Consider the following 20,378-nt stretch of genomic DNA (forward strand, 5'->3'; position numbering starts at 1 on the left):
TTACAAGTTTGGAGACTAAATTGATAAAATTTTAGAACTTGTCACACTTAAAGCCAATCAGCTCTGCATATAGCCGAATCGGCTCTACCAGAGCCAATAGACTCTACCTAGAGCCGATCGGCTGAGCATAGAGCCAATCGGTTCTGCACGATGCCGATTGGATGATTCTCGAAATCAAACACCATTTTACACGTGTTTTCGACTTAAAATGCCAAAATTAGTAAAAATAGATTTCTATAAGTGTTTTATAATAATTTTTACAATTTTAAAATATATATTTAGTAATAATTATTTCAATTTTAAGGATTTAACTTGTTTTATTGGATATTAATCTTAAAAGTTTAATTACGTGATAAAATGAGAAGATAATTGTTTCTTTTTAATTTAAATAATTAAGTAGTTATCTAGAGTTTCCTAATCCTACTGCTATAAATAGAATATGATGCCCTAGGTCTAGAGTTAGCTACATCGATTATAGGCTACTGTTACTGAAAGTACTAAAAACCTATGTTTGATTAAGCATAGAGCTTTTTCGGTAATTGGAGAGCGAAGTCACTAAGAAAGAACTCTAGATTAGGAAACTTTTTTGTCGAACAAGAAAAGATTTTCCAAACTTAAGCAGCACTGGATTCTCAACCGATCCTTGATTCAACAGCCCATCATCTCTAGAGACTCACAGATCAGTAATTGAATTAATTGGTCCATATTAGACTTAGTGGGTTTTGTTATGCTTTAATTGAATTAATTGGTCCATATTAGATTTACAATCATTGAATTGGACCTTTCTATAAAAAGTAGTCCATTAAACTTAAAGACTGAAAATCAAAGCATAACTTGTAATTAGGCTAGATTAAGTGAGCTTTGTACATAATTAATTAATAAGTTAGGCTGATAACTTGGAGTATAGGCTGGGCTTTAATAAAATGGGCTAGATTCAAGAGCACCTCACATGATATAGTGCTTGATGTGTAATATACTGTTGCATTTATAGGGAATAGCTCATTAAATAATAAAATTAAAGATTAAGATACACAAATAAGGAAGTTGAATCTGGATCCATCTCTAGATTTATGGCGTAAGTTTCCTTATGAAATCTAAGAAACATCACTCATTAGTAATGTCCCAATGAATTACACGGGTGACGACTCCCATCTCCGCGCTAGTCTTAATGATTAGTTAGCATGTTTCGATTAGGTTGAAAACTCTTGCAGCACCATAGTCACTAAAGACACTTGGGTGATTGCCCGAAACCACCGCCTACAGTGGCGAGTCCACTAGGAATAAGAGAAGCTGATTCCAATGTATGTTTGTCTTTAATTTTATTATTTAATAAGTGATTCTTTCATCACTAAACTTTCACACATTGTGCAATTGGTCCCTATAGCCTTGATAGCGTTGGTTAGTAGTTTTTTTATTCCACTTGAACCTTGGAATTATGACACTGGCTAACCATCACCCCATAAGTAATAAACAAGTTTCCTTTATCGCATGGACCCTTGAGTAGGGAGATGAGCAAAGGAATGATACTTTTTACTTGTAGGAGCATTTTATCCTTACCCAAGACTTAACTCATGATAATGATCGTAGCAATCTCCCCTAGAAACTCTATTACTTGTTACATAAGATATTTTCCTATGCAAGTGTTTTAAGCCTATATATCAAAAGGTCCTGGCCCAAAACATGTGGAATCAAGCATTAGACTTGAAGATGTGGAGGCTTTACCTTTATATTGGAAAATATCACCTTGTCTGTTTAAATTGATTTGAGAGCTATTGGCATGTGCATCGGTACTTATTATCCCTTGTTGACAGTAGGCCTGAACCAAAAATCCTAAGAAAGATAGACTCACCATGAACCGTGAGTAGGAAAAATAAGATTGGGATGATGTTTTGTATAGTAACTTGTAAAATATTATGTGTTTGCTAACCCCTTTTCTTTGTTTTTATGCATTGCACATGTATCATGCACATGAATTTCATGCATCATATTAACTTTTTATTTTGAAGCTATTTTAGATTATGATCCTTAGTTTGGATAAGACAAGAAGGGTGTCAAGAAGACCTATTTCACTGGCAATCATGGCAATACTAGATAAGAGCCTAAGAAGTCCACTACTTTCAAAAATGGTCCACGAGCAAGACATTGATACTATCCAGACTGCAATCATGGTTGACCTAAAAATTATGATCCAAAAGGAACTCCAGCATGCTTTAGTTGAGATTTTTAGAAAACAAATCATCGAAAAGACTGCTCTACCCCTGCAACTACTACTGTTGCTATTCATGATGTGGAAGCACGTAGAAAGCACCTTTGGAACTTAGATGACTAAATGCTAGAACAATATAAGAAAAAGTATGCTCTTACTGCAAAAGTTGTTATGGAATCTAAGTTTCTACATAGTTTGATGAAAAGGCTCGACAAGATGCAAGATATACTGAAACATCAAAGTTTAGATTCAACCTTTGATTTCAATGATGCTGATTGGAGAAGACAAGTCGCCTTCCAAATTTCACATGCCTGAAATACAAAATTTTAATGGAACCCTAGATCCAAAGGTGCACTTGAAGTAATATGCAATTATCATATGAGTACTAGTCATTTGGCTAAAACTTTAATCATCAAATTGTTTGTACTCTCATTAGAAGATCTAGTTGTAAACTGGTACCATTAGTTGGAAAGGTCCATCGAGTCTGATTGGAAAAAGCTCTATAATGCTTTTGTTATGAGTACAATGCTCACCTAGAAGTATCTATAAGGGATTTAGAATCGACAAAGCAAAAGCCTAATGAATCCTTTTTTAACTTCTTGATTAGATGGAGGATCAAAGTAGTTTTAATGAAGAACAAGCCTTCTGAAAAGGATCAAGCTCGGATGATAGTCTGAAATGTTCTCCATCTTAAGGGAAAAGCTATAAATGATGAATCGCAAGACCTTTGCAGGCTTGTACAATGATGACTTAAAGATAGAAGAAATTAAAAATGCTAAAGCTGATTGGGGCATGGAAACTTTGAAGCTACAAAGATTGAAAAGCTACCGTATGAATATGATGAAGTTTCACAAGGTTCAACTTTTGATTGATCTTAAGAGAAAAACACGATTATGATTTTAGAATTAGTGATATAACTCTAATTTTGCTTATTTTATAATATTTTATCTTGATGGTATTTTGCATGAAAATTATTATTACATGAGTATGTTTAACATCAATTCTATTCGAGTTGGTTTGTTTTTTGGGCACAAATGATAATTCTTGGTACATTTCTACTACATATAATGTAACTTTTGAAGAGAGAAAAAGTGAGAGAGAATAAGAGAAAAAGAAATAAAAAGGAGATAGTATTTGATACCATATGATTGGGCCTAAACCCTAAAATATAATTAGGCTACTAGGCTTTGGCATGTTTAGTTAGGATTTAAACTTAGTTAGGATTGAGACCACAATAAATGGATTTTTTTATAACAAGTAGTCTAATAAACTTAAAGCTGGAATCTAAAAAGCATAACATATAATCGGGCTAGAATAGATGGATCTTATAAATAATTAGTTTGTAAGTTAGACTAATAGACTAAATATGGGCTGGGCTTGAATAAAATAGGTTAGACTTAGGTGTATTGTGTGATGCTTTGGCATGCATGTATATAAAATGCTTTCATTTATAGGAAATATTTTATTAAATAATAAATTTAAAGACTAATATACACAAATAAGGAAGTCAGCTTTCAGATCCATCTCTATACTATGTGGCTTAAGCTTCCTTATGGAATCTAAAAAAATTCACTTATTAGTAAAAGCGCCCCGGTGATTACCCGGGTAGCGACTCCCATCTCCGTACTAACGAACTACATGCTAACTAGTGATGTGCGTAAAATACACACATCTAAATGGAGTTTTTAAGATTGATTTTATGGACATTTGGATGTGAATTGGTCTCAACACTCACCCTATACGTATGTTTGTGTGCATTAGGTCCAAAAGAGGTCAAAGGATGATCAAGGAAAGAATTGGAGCATAATTGGACGTCAAATCTGTCGAAACGAGCTAAGTATGCCCATGCAGAAGGTTAACACGACCGTGTTAGAGTTCAACACCGGCCGTATTAACACGCCACCAACACTACCGTGTTGGATGCGTCAAACATGAAAGAAAAAAAAAAAAGCTTTTAGGGAGCACGGCCACAGAGAGTAACACGGCCAGGAACACCAGCCCGTGTTGGGTACACGGCCAGGAACACGGCCGTGTTGGCGGCGACAGGGGGAGTTAGTTAAAAGAAAAAAGAGAGGAAAGAAGGAGGCGGCTAGGGTTAGAACGTCCCAAACCCTAATATTTCTCTCTCTAAGGGTTTTCTGAGCTGAAACCAAGGGAAAAGGAGACTTGGATCAAGGTTTCAATCGGATTCCCTTGAAGGATCGAAGATTGGGCAAGGTTCGTTGATTGATTTTCAAATCGAGTAAGAGGAACAAGAATCGATTCAATTGGAGCAAAAGGATTTGGGGCTGTTTATGCTCATCCAAGGGTGTAATCGGGTTTTCTCTACCTTTGCTTATTGTTGTAATTGAATTCTTGTATATTTTGAGAATGAACATGATTAACTAGATTGATTAAATCCATTGGGATTTCTTTACTATGTTGGCTTGATATTATATTGTTGGATTGTTTGAGTTGGTTTTGTATTTTTCTTGTTTTCAGTATTAATAAGATAATGCATTATTCATGAGACGTTGTGAATTGTGATGTTTAGATTGCTTTATGAGATTGAGAAATCTGTTTGGCAATTGGAATTTTGAATAGCAAGAACTGGTTAATAATCGCTTAGAGATAATGATAATTAACTAGCCGGATTAAGAATTAACAAAGCTTAATAGAGGCGGGTTAAAGCTTAATGTTAATTTAAGAATCAATCGTTAGGAAAAGATTCCAACTTTAGGTTATTAGATTTAGGAATTCGGTTATCTCGAGAGAGAAACCGAACTCGGTTAAGAATTCGTCCACGGGTAGCATAATTAGACTCACCAATCCTTTATCTTTTGTTTGATTGCCAACTAGTTTAGATTTCCTTTGGGTTTGTCTTCTAGCCTTAGTTATTTCGTTTATCAATCACTCTTGCATCTCCCTTAGGACTTAGCTTGTAGCTATTAGTTAGTTTAGAAATTATTTATCGCTAATTTTAGGTTAATATAACAAAGAATAAAGGAGTAACTCTGGGCTTTCACTTTCCCGAGGAATACGACCTTGATACTCGCCATTAGTGCTAGACTGCATCGATAGGTACACTGCCTTAGATTGTAGCTAATACGAGTAGCACCCATCAACTAGCCACTAAACTGGGTTGTAGTTCGTTAGTCAAAATTCTCCAATATTGCTAAGTTTGGAAGTAAGTTCATAAAGTCAAGGCAGTAAGCAAGGTGGTTGATCAAAAGAATTTCCTTTCTGCTTTAACTAGTTCAGGTGGTTTCAGTAAGCTCGGTAGTTTAGCTAGTTAGGGAGGCGGTTGGAAGGAGAAAAACATTTTTTTTTTATTTAATATTTTCAAAGGACTTTTTATTAATATGGGGTAAAAGCTCCTAGTATAACAAAAAAATATATCTTTCGTGTTGGCGGGATTAGTTCCATAAATCTCACTGCACTGACCATAGTAAACTCCTTCTCGTTGTACCGAAATAGAGATATGATTTAAACGACTAGGTATAGCATCACATTTGATACCTAAGGAAGGTATAATCCAACTATGAGGACATCACTAGATGTTACAATAATACAGAATTGAGTTTTGGCTGGTACAACCACTCTATTGTTCATTTCTAATAAATGTGATTGACCAAATTCTAGATCATCTTTTGAAATCGTATAACTGTCAAAAGTGATTGACTGTTCATCGAAACTGTTATAGTCAAATACTCATAAGTCTGATATCATTGATGTCCGATAGCTTTGATAGTAATGGTTGGATCTACTATTGCCTCGTCCATTGAGTATAGCCGTTTTTTTACATACTCCATGAGAATCTTATAATCATTTTCTTACATCATAATAAGGAAATAAAAGACAATTCATTTAGTGTAATGTGATATCAGATTATAAATATTATAAATTATTATATTTATTAAATTTAATTACAATTATTAAATTAAAATTTAGTAATAAAATAATAAATTATTTTTTTACTGATTACAAGCAATATAAAAAAGATTCAGTGTATTTATATTGTATTTTATTTACTATAAATATTCTAAAAATTATTAATTCTATTACTAGTAAGTAAATTTTTTTATAATATTAATATTATATGACACTAAATAATTATTCGGAAAAAAATACGAGGACAACAATGTAAAATAGATAAACTCTGTATTGTAACTTTCCAACTATAGATTAGGTTCTCGAATAGAGAAAAGCGAAAAAACCGCAAGTCAAATTGCACTTGGACATTTGCTAGTGGCACGACAAAAGCTCACACATTTCAAAGTACTGCTGCAGTGAGACGGAAGAATAACTAGCAAAGTGCGGTCCCCAGCTCCATAACCATAAAACAGATTCTTTCCACCGCTCCATTACTTTCAATAACCGAAAGAGAGAAAGGGTTTGCACAGGAAAAGCAAGGGAATGGCTTTCAGAAGCGCGATCACACGCCGGTTGATCAGGCAGAAGAAGAATGCGATGGGAGCAAGATCCATGTCATTATGGTGGCAGAGCGTTGAGCCAGCTCCAAAAGATCCGATCCTCGGAGTAACCGAGGCTTTTCTTGCCGACCCAAGTCCTGCTAAAGTCAACGTTGGAGTTGTATGTTTTTACTTGAACTTGCTTCATTCTTGTATTGATTTCTTGATCTTGATTAATTCTTTTCTTTTTCTGGTTATTATGATTGAAAGGGTGCGTACAGAGATGATAATGGAAAGCCAGTTGTTTTGGAATGTGTTAGAGAAGCAGAGCGTAGAATTGCTGGCAACTTAAACATGTAATTCTTTTTCCTTTACTTTCCGTTACCATTTACTTTAGTTTCTTGAATAGTTCAAAACATTTAATAGTCATCTTCTTGGAACTTTTATATTTATTAAAGCAAAATAAATATATAATGTGAAGGTTGACTATAAAGGCTTAGTTGTGATGGTGGTAAATGGTTATTTCGAGCTTGATGTTAATAGAAGAAAAATCTGGTAATATCTGCAATATCATTACTATTTCTTAGATATAATTTTTAATTGGATTTATACTCTCTAAAGTCCCTACTAGTAAAATCCATTTGGTATTGCACTTCTACCAAAGTCTTATTTGAACGTACCCTATGTGCTTTTTGCAATTCTACCTCTTTTTTCACATTGTTGCCTCTTCTAGCTATTTATGAAGCCTGTTGAAGCTTCTAAGTGCTTTTGGTTCTTTTATTTGAGGTTCTCATTTGACACCTGAAATATTTATTAAACTTAGGAGAGCCGTAAGTGCAAGCTTTGCAGTTCTTTTTAAGTTTACCCTTCAAGTCTGACTATTCTTTATCTAATTCTTTAAATCAAACATTTCGATGAATCTATGCTGACTTGTCAATAAAACACAGCTTCACTATGGATGTGACTAAAGGTTTCCAGGGTGAAATATCGTAGCAGATGATTTTGCTGGTGGCAAATAAAAGTCCATAGCGTAGTTGCTCTTTCTTTCCTTTTCTTTTCTTAAGGCAAAAATAAAAGGTCTTGTCTGTAAACTTCGGTGAGAAGTTTATTTGTAAGAAGTTCTTCATAACCTACTGATATATGGTCACACTGAAATGGTATTCTGAGATGGTACAGTGGGGAGGCCTCTACTGTTGAACAATTTTTCATGAGGTGGTTGCTTTTAGAAAGAATGATTCTGGAGCTTATGGACACTAAGTTGTGATGCCAAAATTATATTATTGAACTAAACATTAACTAAAGCTCCTAGAAAGAGGAGAGGTATATGCTTTTTGTGTATGTTAACATAAAACCAAAATGTAATTATCTAATTTATGTCGATTGTCAAGTTTCTGGAAATATCTTTCAAGCCCCGGCCATGAAAAAGCATTTTGGATTTTCTGACCTGTTAAAACAGCATTTTCTTTAGTAACTATCAGTGGATATGCATGAATGTAAGTTCTTTATCTTTCTTTCAAGCTTCTGCCATGAAATTCATTTTATATTTTCTTGACCTGTTAGAACAGCATTTTCTTTAATAACTATCACTGGATATGCATGAATTTAAGTTCTTTAGCATCCATTGTTTTATTTGCAATTCTTCTTTTGTAGGTTTGCATTAGATTTCATGCTGTAATTTATTTGTTTTGCTGAAGTTTGACTTGCAATTTGCTAATGTATCTGTTTTACTGATGTCTTATTTTGTGTGATTTTGGACAGGGAATATCTTCCGATGGGAGGGAGTGTGAATATGGTAGAAGAAACATTGAAATTAGCCTATGGAGAGAATTCTGAGTTCATTAAAGACAAAAGGATAGCAGCAGTGCAATCCCTCTCTGGGACTGGAGCATGCCGACTTTTTGCAGATTTTCAAAAGCGTTTTCGACCTGATTCCCAAATCTACATACCAGTTCCAACATGGGCTAAGTGAGTATTGGTTGCTTGACTTCCTTTTAATTTTCTGAATTTCAATGAGGGACAGATCCTCGTTTATTGCTATTATCATCATGTCCTTATGGTGTTGGACTAAAATCAATCATAATGGCAGAAATTGTTGTTCATCCTTGTTCTTGCTTTTCTTGATTCCAATGGGCTTCTAATATTAGATATTGACAATTAACAGTCACCATAATATTTGGAGAGATGCTCAGGTCCCTCAAAACACCTATCATTACTATCATCCAGAGTCCAGGGGCTTAAATTTTGCAGCACTGATGGAAGACGTTAAGGTATTAAGCTACAATTTAATATTCTAGAGCAGATTTTCTTAATCAATTAATACATTTGTTTGGTGTGTGTTCTTTACTTATTTTGTTTAAGGTCTTAAACTCTTTATCTATGGATAATTATTATGGATGTCTCATTGCAGAGTGCTCCAGATGGCTCATTCTTTCTACTTCATGCTTGTGCTCATAATCCTACTGGTGTTGATCCATCTGAGGAAGAATGGAGAGAGATTTCACATGTATTCAAGGTAAAGAGGAAATGCCTTTTGTTTGTTTATTATAGTTCTAAAATAAAATAAAATACACCTTGTGATAGTGCATGAAAGAGAAACCTTGGGTTGTTCCTAGGTGATTATAACCTTTGGAAATTTAAATGTTTATTGTAATTCTCCTTTGTTTAAAAACTGTAGTGTGTTACTATTATTAAGGACTAATCACAAGTTTTAATCAATTGAAAACATTTTTATTTTGGAGTTTGTTTCCTATTTTATATTTACTGGGAATTTCATGTACAGGAGCAATTGTCATTCAGTCATTGTTAAACAAGAATGAGTTCTCAGAATCTCTATAAATGCATATATCACCTGAGTATTTCCTTATGCTTCTTATCTACCTTAAAAAGAAGAAAGTATACTAATTCGGCTTCACTCAGTTACAGAAATGTGCCTAGAAAACACAAAATCTCTATTGTTGTGTTCTTATGTTTTCTGCAAATTTATTCTCATTGTAATACTTTGCAGTATCTGCATCCTGCAGCAAGTTCTTATTTGTAAATTCAATGCATTAGTTCTTTTTTTCCCTGAACCTTAATTGACATGAAACACACACAAGCAGAGTAAGTAATCTGAATCCATTCCACATCATTATGTTTTGCATTGAAAATTGTTGTTTTCAGGTAAAAAATCACTTTGCCTTCTTTGATATGGCGTATCAAGGTTTTGCTAGTGGTGATCCAGAGAGAGATGCAAAATCCATCAGGATTTTCCTCGAGGATGGTCATCATATTGGCATTGCCCAATCATATGCGAAAAATATGGGGCTTTATGGCCAGAGAGTAGGATGCCTCAGGTATTGTCTCTATCATTTGAATATGCTTATGCAACAGACACAAATGATGAGTTTGCTACTTCCATGATATGCATATTTGTTCTTATTTTATTTTTTTGTTATTTCTCCTTTCATTTGATTAGTAGCATTGTCTTCAAGAAAATTCCTAAAATCACCAACATGAAATTTGAATGAAAATATACGCATTAATTAAAACAGGAGATCATTGCACAACAAACCTGAAATTTATTAAACCAACTGCTAAAGACTCTTGCTTGAAATTCTGTCTTCTGCAATTGACAAGATGAGTAGCATCTTATCATATTTGCAGGCTTTAGCCCCATTTTAAAGATGATATTCTACTCACACTAACAGGAAAGCTGCATGTTGTTTTGGACTGTTATTAAGCAACTTTAGCATCTTACTCGAAAATCATATGATGATTGCTTATCTTCAGATATTTATGCTTGTGGAACGTATAAGAAGCCAAGCCTTTGGTTCTTTATCCTTTTGGCAACTTGGGATTCAAATAGGAAACATATGCTTATTCTTGTTTGACTTTTGAGTTTTTAAGAAAGTGCACATCACCTGGAACTGTTGATCAAATGATAAGGTTTCATGTGATATGCTTCTGCTATATTCTTGGAAGATAAATTGTATTTCAGAAAACATAGTTTTCCCTCTTAGTTGTTGGTTTTAACCAATTAAAGTGGCATCAAGTATTTGAAAATCCTGTCTTGGATTATCACTATGAGGAAACCTGCATATTAAAGATTCTCAAGGCTTTCCTTAGTTTTAAGCATCTGACTATTTACTTATTTGATTATTGAACATTTTTGACTGCATAAATGAAACAAGTAGTTCAAAGCACCATCAGATGGCATCCATGGAACTTGTACAGGCCAACCATTTGAAGTATTACATGTCAAATATTTTTGCTGGTTAATCCAAGATTATTAAGAATCTGATTTCATACCTGCTGTGAAATTTTCTACAGTACAGATGCAAGAAGTAGTAAATTTTATCTGCCTGCAAATCTTTTTCTTTTTCTGATTTTTTTTTTCTGCAAATCAATGGTAAGAATTCTCATGATTTTTAAAGTTAATGCCGTTAATGCTGGTTGCAGTGTGCTCTGTGAAGATGAGAAACAAGCAGTGGCTGTAAAAAGTCAGTTGCAGCAACTTGCAAGACCCATGTACAGCAATCCACCTGTTCATGGTGCACTTATAGTCTCGACTATCCTTGGGGACCCAGACTTGAAGAAATTATGGCTCAAGGAAGTGAAGGTACTTTAGCATCTATACAATCACATGAAAGCCCTTGATTGTGTTCTTTACTAGTGAACCTGACTCAATTTAATATTTACTCATTAGGTAATGGCTGATCGCATCATCTCCATGCGGATGGCTCTGCGAGAAAACCTTGAAAAACTGGGTTCACCTTTGTCATGGAAGCACATTACTAATCAGGTATGCCAAATATCACGAATGTGCTAATCTTGCTCTAGCATCATGGTTACCAGCTTGCTCTATTTCTCATATTCTTATCATTTCCTGGTTATGTATTGGAAACAGATTGGCATGTTTTGCTATAGTGGGATGGCACCTGAACAAGTTGATCGTTTGACAAAAGAATTCCATATCTATATGACCTGTAATGGCCGAATCAGGTAATTTTCATTGAGTAGTTTATTCCTGCATGTTTATGCATATAAGAAAGATGCTAATAATGCTGACAACATATGCAGTATGGCTGGCGTTACAACAGGCAATGTGGGATATTTGGCAAATGCTATACATGAGGTCACAAAATCTGGTTAGGCTCATGAGCAGAAGCTAGAGGTTATAGGTGCATACTGCATAGGGTGACAGTGTGAAAGGAGTTAAATATCTTCTTTTCTTTTCTTTTTTTCCCTCTTCCCCTTTAATGATTTGGGAAGGGACAATAAATTATTTCTGCTGGAGTCAAGTTCCTGCAGTGTTGAGCAGAGTACAATTTACAGACCATACTTTAGGGAGTTTATTAGCAACTGAGGAGCAATGTTGATTTGTTCCTTCGGATGAGTCATACTCAAGTTTGCCTGCTTTGAAATAAATTGGCAAAACGATTTTGTTCTTTACCTCCTAAGAAATAATAATTATTTTTTTTTAAAAAGAAATTAATAGAGAAGATGACAAAATGGTTAGTGTAGCTTTTTTTTTTTTTTTTCCTGGATACCTTTCTATTTATTTATTGGCAAAAATCCTGAACTATGCTCTACTTGTTATCAAAATTTAACATGTAACCTTAAGTTTTCAATTTTAGTAGTATATTTTAATATTAATTTCAGTTTCAGCTTTCAATAAAATATAAATTTCGATAATAATAAAAAAGAGTTAGTCAATATTAAAGCTGTTGACTTATTATTATTAAATATTATTTTATAAGCACATGAAATTAATTTTTTTCTTTTTATAATTGAGTTTTATCATTTTTATATACTTAAATGGTAATATTTTACTAATGGGAGCGCTCATTTTTTTTCCGTCAACAAATTTGATTTACTGATATTATCGAAGGATAAAATTGAAATTAATGTTAAAATATGATACTTAAATTAAAAATTTAAAAATTAAGTGCGAAATTTAATAATAAATATAGAGTACATAATTTTTTTTTTTTTGATAAAAAACCTTTGCTTTGTTGTGGATGCCATACTTTACCAATTAATATTTGCCTAATTACTTAAGAAATTTTAATTCTTGAAATTTTAATAAATTTAATTAATACTATTTTTCTCAGGAAGAATCACAATTTATTTTAAAAAAAAATACAATTCGATAACTTTGTGGTTTTTATTTTGTGATTTCTACTAACTGGATAATTATTTGTAAAAAAATACAATCCGACAATTTTGTAGTTTTTCACTGACTGGACAATAAGTAACAACACTTGTTATAACATAAATGGTGCATTATTGCAATTATGACAATTTATCATTTCTCTCTCATCTAACAAACAAAAACCCATATATATATATATATATATATATATATATATTGCCATTATATCGTGTCTTCAATTGTTCTTTTTTATTTTCGATGGATTTGATCACGAAGTGTTCAAAATTAATGGCTTTAATGAAAGATTGATGTCTATCAATATATACTCGTAAGTGTATGAACCGTTCTTATAGGAAGAGTAAGTTTATTACGAGGTCGATCTCACAATGAACTATAGAACATGTATTGTAAAAACTAACTATCCTATAAAAATACTAAAGAATAAATTTAAATACTCTAAATTAATATTTTGAAGAAGTGAAATATAAAAAAATATAATAAACTATAAAATACATATGTAATGATTATGATATATGAGAATTATATGATAAAATTAGTATTTACCCTAGTCATTTACTTAGTAATCCCCTTGTTTTATTTTAAGCCTAAATCTAATGAATGAGATGATGATGTCCATTTTGCTTTAATTGCTCAAACTAGTGATACAATTGAAGTAAAGATGGTGTCTTTAATACATTCAACTTAAAGATTTTCGAGACAAGTATTATGATTAAATTGATATGATGATCAACCAACAATAATAAATGAAACTAATAGAGATATGAAGGTAAAGAAATTATTTATCAAATAAATAAATAATAAGGTTCATACATAGTAAAAAAGGCTAAATCAAATATTTATGAAACTACCGTGATATATTTAATCCAATGGTCATTATAATTAAATAGAAATATAAAAAAGAAGACAAAAAGTAAAAGCTCCCTTAAATCAAGAATCCTCCAATTAGGAAGATGATTGATCATCAATCTCCACTTCTTAAAAAGCTCATTAAATCTTAAAAGAACAATAAAAAAAAAAACTAAACTAAAAATGTTTGTGAAAGATGAACTATAGAGAATTACAGAGAGAGAATAATGGATAGATGCAGACTCAATGTGTGTCTCCTGTTCTATGACTAATCTCACTACTTGTAGAGATTCCTCTTGCAGAGTCCTCCAAATACAAAACTTCTAAAAATTATCTGTTACAACTCCTAACTATCCTAGCTTAAGTAAATAACTAATAGTGGTCCATAATTACATAAAATACTTAATTAATTCTCTTTTAGGCCTTGATATATTCGGCTAGGCCTGTAAAATTAATAGTCTAGACATCTTTAATTCTAGATCTTAGCAGAAATAGCTCTGTTTAAGCACATTTGTGAGTATTTAGCTCATATTTTCCTTTTTTGGCTATTAACACTTGAAATTGGATAATAAAGCTAAAGTAATGTAATAAGTACATATTTCTACATATTATGTAAATAAAACATTCAATTAAAGTACTAAAATACCTATATATATATATATATATATAATATGGACCTATCAACTATCCCCACACTTAAATATTTATTTATCCTCAAGTAAATAACAACTTAAGAATTAACCTTTGCAAAAATAATAAAGAACATTCATACTTAGCTTAATCGACGCCATCAGGGTTATAGGGACTAAAATACAAAATATGAGATGCAAGAGTCACTCGTTAAATAAATAAAATTAAAAATAAGGATACATTTGAATAAACTACTCTTATCTCCAATGGAGTTGCCACTATGGGGCGGCAGTTTCGGGCTTGCCCCTAAGTGTCTCGAGTGATTATGGTACTGCAAGGCTTTTCAACCTAATTGGAACACGCTAACTAGTCATAGAGATTAGTGCGGAGATGGGAGTCCCACTCGAGTAATTCTCCAAGACATTTTTTCTAATTAAGTGGCATTTCTCGATTCCATAAGAAAGCTTTGCCACATCCAAGGAGGAATTCGGAAGCCAACTTCTTATTTATGTATCCTCATTTTTAATTTTATTGTTTAATTGGAAATTCCCTATAAATATAATAATTATATTTTTACAACCTAGCATTACAACATGTCAGGTCTACCTAAGTCTAGCCAATTTTATTTGAGCCTAAGTTTCATTTAAAGTTGTTAACCTAATTGGTCTATTTATTATGTGTAGACGCATCTAATCTAACCCAATTACAAATTATAGTTTGATTTATAGACCTTTTTAACCTAAATGTACTACCTCTTCTATATGTTGAGACCCAATTGGGTGACCTTATTCTAAGTGAGCCCAATTAATTACTTAAAAATATGGATTTTGAAAGTAAAATTTCACTAAGTCTACGTGGATTTTAATTTAAGCCCAATATTTCATCTTATTAACCTAATGGACTGCTATTTCATGTTAAGATCCAATTTTAAGCCTAATGTCTATATGTCCAATTTCTAATTAAGTAGTCAGATAGCAAGTATTTAGCATACATAAGAAAATAAAGCAGGAAATTAAACTTAGCTATTACAACTCTCATACAACTAAGAAATTAAAGGGAAAACAAATAAACTAAATTACAGTGTACAGGAATTGCCAAAAATAGAATAAAATCCGAATTTAGGTCAACTTTAAGAGTAGAGTCGATCAGCTCTAGGGCTTGGCTACAGATGATTTTGCCTAGTTCTTTGATCCTCCTCACCTAGAAACTGATTTAATATGCACGAAAGTAAAAAAATATCGATTAATACATGTAATTAAATGAAATAAAAGCATAAGATTCAATTAAATAAAATCAAAACATATAAAAAAAAGAACGGCTGATAAAAGACATGAACCTAACATGGCAGATCCTAGATTGAATCATACAACCCTAAAAAGTACAGATCTAATCAAATAATTAAAAAAAATATCATAAAGATCGAAATTGAAAATGTAATCCTAATCATTCTAATTATCATATTCAATAACCCAAATAAGAGCATGTTATCAGATCCCAAACCGCAGCACAAATTATTTTATCAGACTCCAATTTTCGCCATGCTTATCATAGAAAAAACATATTAATCCATTCATAATCCTAATTTTCCAATCAGATAAATCACATATAGTATTCAAGATCAAACATAATCATGTTTGTAAATCATTAAAAGATTATTAGCCCCAATAAGCTATTGATTTGAATTTTGATGATAACAAAACTATATACTATACATACAGATGACTAACAGTGCAAGTTGATTTGGGTCAAATTGCAAGCAAAATAGAAGAAAATAGGCAACATCATTATATAATGGACAATCATTACTCAAATATAAACCACAACAAAATTCACAAAAAACTTGAGATGAAAGGATAGGAGTGGAGAGTTGATCGGTAGCCCTGCAAAACGATTCCACTCGAGCTTCTAAAGATGTACGGGTATCCAAATTTTTAGCACTCTCTTGGTTCTTGATCTCATTTTCCAACATGTCGTACAAAGAGTTTAGCATTGAACCTCCTTATCATCCACTATTTGAATCATAAACTTAACTAAATAAATATGTACAAAAAAATAGAAATAAACATAAATAAAAATAAAAAAACAGCTAAATTAACAAATGGCAAATTTCACTCTAGTTTTCAAACAATTCCCCGGCAATGGCGCCAAAAACTTGATAGGCTAAATTGTGTTAGCTACAATCTAAGGTAGTGTACCTATCGATGCAGTCTAGCACTAATGGCGAGTATCAAGATCGTATTCTTCGGGAAAGTGAAAGCCTATAGTTACTCCTTTGTTCTTTGTTATATTAACCTAAAATGAGTGATGAATAATTTCTAAACTAACTAATAGCTACAAGCTAAATTCTAAGGGAGATGCAAGAGTAATTGATAACTAAAATAACCAAGACAATAAAGCAAACCCAAAAGGAACCTAAACAAGTTGGCAATCAAACAAAAAATAAAGGATTGGTGAGTCTAATTATGCTACCCGTGGACGAATTCTTAACTGAATTCGGTTTCTCTCTCGAGATAACCAAATTCCTAAATCTAATAACCTAAAGTTGGAATCTCTTCCTAACAATTAATTCTTAAATTAGCATTAAGCTTTAATCCGCCTCTATTAAGCTTTGTTAATTCTTAATCCGGCTAGTTAATTATCCTTATCTCTAAGCGATTATTAACCAGTTCTTGCTATTCAAAATTTCAATTGCCAAATGGACTTCTCAATCACACAAAGCAATCTAAACACACAATTTACATCGTCTCATGAACAATGCATTATCTTATTAATACTGAAGGCAAGAAGAATACAAAACTAACCCAAACAATCCAACAAAATAATACTAAGCCAATATAGTAAAGAAATCTCAATGGATTAAATCAATTTAGCTAATCATGTTCATTATCAAAATATATAAGAATTCAATTACAACAAAGAGTAAAAGTAGAGAAACCCGATTACACCCTTGGATGAGAGTAAACAGCCATAATTCCTCTTGCTCGAATTGAATCAATTCTTGTTCCTCTTGCTCGATTTGAAAACCAATCAACGAACCTCTCCCAATCTTCAATCTTTGAAGGGAATCCGATTGAAACCTTGATCCAAGTCTCCTTTTCCCTTGGTTCCAGCTCAGAAAACCCTTAGAGAAAGAAATATTAGGGTTCGGGACGTTCTCCCCCTCTCACCTCTTTCTTTCCTCTCTTCGTTCTTTTAATTAATTCCCTCTATCGCCACCAACACGGCCTTGTTCCTGGCTGTGTTGGGGACACGGTTTTGTGTTCCTGGCCGTGTTACTCTCTATGATCGTGCTTCCTAAGAACTACTTTTTCTTTGATGAGTGATGCACCCAACACGGTCGTGTTGGTGCCCGTGTTGGCAACACGGCCAGTGTTGAAACCAACACGGCCATGTTCAACTTCCTCATGCTCGTACTTAGCTTGTTTTGGCAGCTTCGGCGTCCAATTATGCTCCAATTCTTCCCTTTATCATCCTTTGACTTCTTTTGGACCTAATACACATAAACAGACGCATAGAGTGAGTGTTGGGACCAATTCACATCCAAATGTCCATAAAATCAATCTTAAAAACTCCATTTAGATGTGTGTATTTTACGCACATCAAGCTACATCATATATCTATTTGAGCTAAGAAGAATCAACAATGCGCTTCAAAAAGAAATCTAAATAATATGCAATCTCCATTAAGAAAAGTATGTACCTTAAATACCTTGTTAAATGGACTAGGTGGTTTTCAAACTTGAAATAAGTTTTTGCACACAGTAAAATTCTAAATCTCTTCTGATATGAAAATCATGAAAAGTTATAGTTTGAATTCCTCAAAGTGATTCATAAAATCTTATTTCTCTTTAGAATCTCGCTTTTAAGGTATTTTTTGATATCTTTAAGGTATTTTTCTATTATCTGAACTGACACGCATACTTACAATTTTTTCACATGTGTCCAAACAGCTAAATTAGATTGGGTTGAAGTAAAAGCAATCTCAGTCAATCAACTTTAATTATCTATCATAGTGACGGTTTTTTTTAACAGCTTTCTGCTGTCTGCTGATAGAAAGGTGCTAAAACTTGATGATGTCTAAATCAGTAGTTGTAAAGAGTTTTTGAGCAAAAATTCAAATAAATCTTTATACATATTTAATATCTTAGCTCTAACAGCTAGTTTTTGATTGCTCTATAAAATTCACCTACTAAAATCAATATGGCGGCGGGTTGTTGTTGTGCTTAAATCCTTTAGATGAGGTAACAATTAAGAGACTATGGGAGAGAAGTTGTATAATCCTAAATTTTATTTAGTCTCAAATGTATAACTATAGAGAGGTTTTACCGTATATTTAATAAATATTATATTATATTTTAATTTATCTAATAATTTTATATCATAATTTTTATAAATAATAAAGTTACGAACATATGAGCAGTAAAACTAATATTAACTAGTTGTTTACCCGTGCGTTGCACAACCATTATTATTATTTCGATTATAAAATTAAACTAACAGATATAATTTATAAAATTTTTTGCATATTAATTAATAATACTTTAAAAATAATAGATAACTAACTATTTTTAAATGTGATTCTTAATTTTTTAAAAAATTTTAAAAATTTATTAGTGCAATAATATAAAAATCATTTTAAAAATATTTATTTGTTAATTTTAGTATTATATAAATTAACACTGTAAATATAATTGATATTACTATTTTTAAGATTAAAAATTTATTATATAATTAAAAAATTAATGTATTATTATAATATTAAAAATATAATTAAAAATATTATTTTTAAAACTAGAATTATTATTCAGTTAGAAAATTAATTTATTAGTTAATAAAATATTAAAACATAATATGTTATTTACGATGATTAGAAAATATTTAATTAGGAATATAACTTATTAATTAATAAATTAATAGAATAAACCATAAATTCACACATAAGTTTGAATCTTATATGTCAAAATAAGTACACACATTAAAATAAAATTCTATATCTCTAAAATTAAGCACACATGTCAAAAACTTTTAGATTTTAAAATTAATATATATATATATATATATATATATATCTAATTAAGAAATTAATTTATTAGTTAATATAATATTAAAATATAATTAATGTATTATTTTTAAAATAATTATTATCTTATAATTAGAAAAGTGTTTAATTGGGACTGTAACTTATTAATCAATAAATTAATACTCAAGCTTGATCCCATATATAAAAATAAAAACTTTTTACGTATCAAAAATTAAACATATACCGGTCGTTTACATGTGCATTGCACGACTATTATTATTATTTTAATTATAAAATTAAGTTGATAGATATAATTTAATAAAAATTTTAATTTTTGATTTTAATTTATAAAATTATAAAAATAGTAAAATAACTATTTTTAAAAATTTTAATTTTTCTTTTAAATTTTAAAATTTTATTAATACAATAATATGATAATTATTTTATTACTTATTAATTAATTTTTAATATTATATAAATTACTAAATCAATATAATTAATGTTACTACTCTTCAAAAATAAGATTTTTTATATAATTAAAAATTAATTATTGAATATAATATTAAAAATTTTATTTTTTAAAATTAAAATTATTGTCTAATTATAAAACTAATTTATCATGTAATATAATATTAAAATATAATTAATATATTATTTTATTAAGATAGAATTAGTATCATTATCTGTTTAAAAAAATTTATTAGTTAATATAATATTAAAATATAATTAATATATAATTTTTAGGATTAGAGTTGATATTTAATTAAAAATACAATTTATGAATCAATAAATTAATAAAAATTATAAAATTGCACATAAACTTAAATTTCATGTATCAAAAATAACTATAGATATCAAAATAAAAATCTTATGAGTCAAAACTAAGTATATATGTCAAAAATTTTAAGTATTAAAAATTAATATATATAATATAAATAATATTAATTGTTAAAACCTAAATTTTTTTACATGTGTACCTAATTTTTAATACATAGAATTATTATCTTAACATGTGCACTTACTTTTGACATATGAAATTCAAGATTATATGTAATTTTTTATTAGTTTATTGATTAATAAGTTATACTCCTAATTAAATACTCATTCTAATTCTAAGAAATAATATATTAAT

At 30.9% G+C, this 20,378-nt stretch overlaps 1 protein-coding gene across 1 annotated transcript; it reads left to right on the forward strand.

Annotated features, from left to right (window-relative positions):
• The first annotated feature begins 6,431 nt into the window (after window positions 1-6,431).
• LOC8271160 (aspartate aminotransferase, mitochondrial) lies at window positions 6,432-12,066 on the forward strand. Its single transcript, XM_002530156.4, has 10 exons — window positions 6,432-6,778; window positions 6,868-6,953; window positions 8,356-8,562; window positions 8,759-8,864; window positions 9,005-9,109; window positions 9,757-9,929; window positions 11,035-11,194; window positions 11,282-11,377; window positions 11,483-11,577; window positions 11,656-12,066. Exons 1-10 carry the CDS (start codon window positions 6,602-6,604, stop codon window positions 11,726-11,728), a joined length of 1,278 nt encoding a protein of 425 aa, XP_002530202.1. The 5' UTR covers window positions 6,432-6,601; the 3' UTR covers window positions 11,729-12,066.
• The last annotated feature ends 8,312 nt before the right edge of the window (window positions 12,067-20,378 follow it).

Source organism: Ricinus communis, chromosome 5 (genome assembly GCF_019578655.1).
Source record: "Ricinus communis isolate WT05 ecotype wild-type chromosome 5, ASM1957865v1, whole genome shotgun sequence".
Lineage (NCBI taxonomy): Eukaryota > Viridiplantae > Streptophyta > Magnoliopsida > Malpighiales > Euphorbiaceae > Ricinus > Ricinus communis.

Excerpts from the sequence above, each read along its gene's own strand:
- LOC8271160 (XM_002530156.4), top strand. The coding sequence starts at position 6,602 with ATGGCTTTCAGAAGCGCGATCACACGCCGGTTGATCAGGCAGAAGAAG. Across the intron at positions 9,110-9,756 it reads AGATTTCACATGTATTCAAG|GTAAAAAATCACTTTGCCTT; the intron begins GTAAAGAGGAAA and ends TGTTGTTTTCAG. Across the intron at positions 11,195-11,281 it reads TATGGCTCAAGGAAGTGAAG|GTAATGGCTGATCGCATCAT; the intron begins GTACTTTAGCAT and ends TTTACTCATTAG.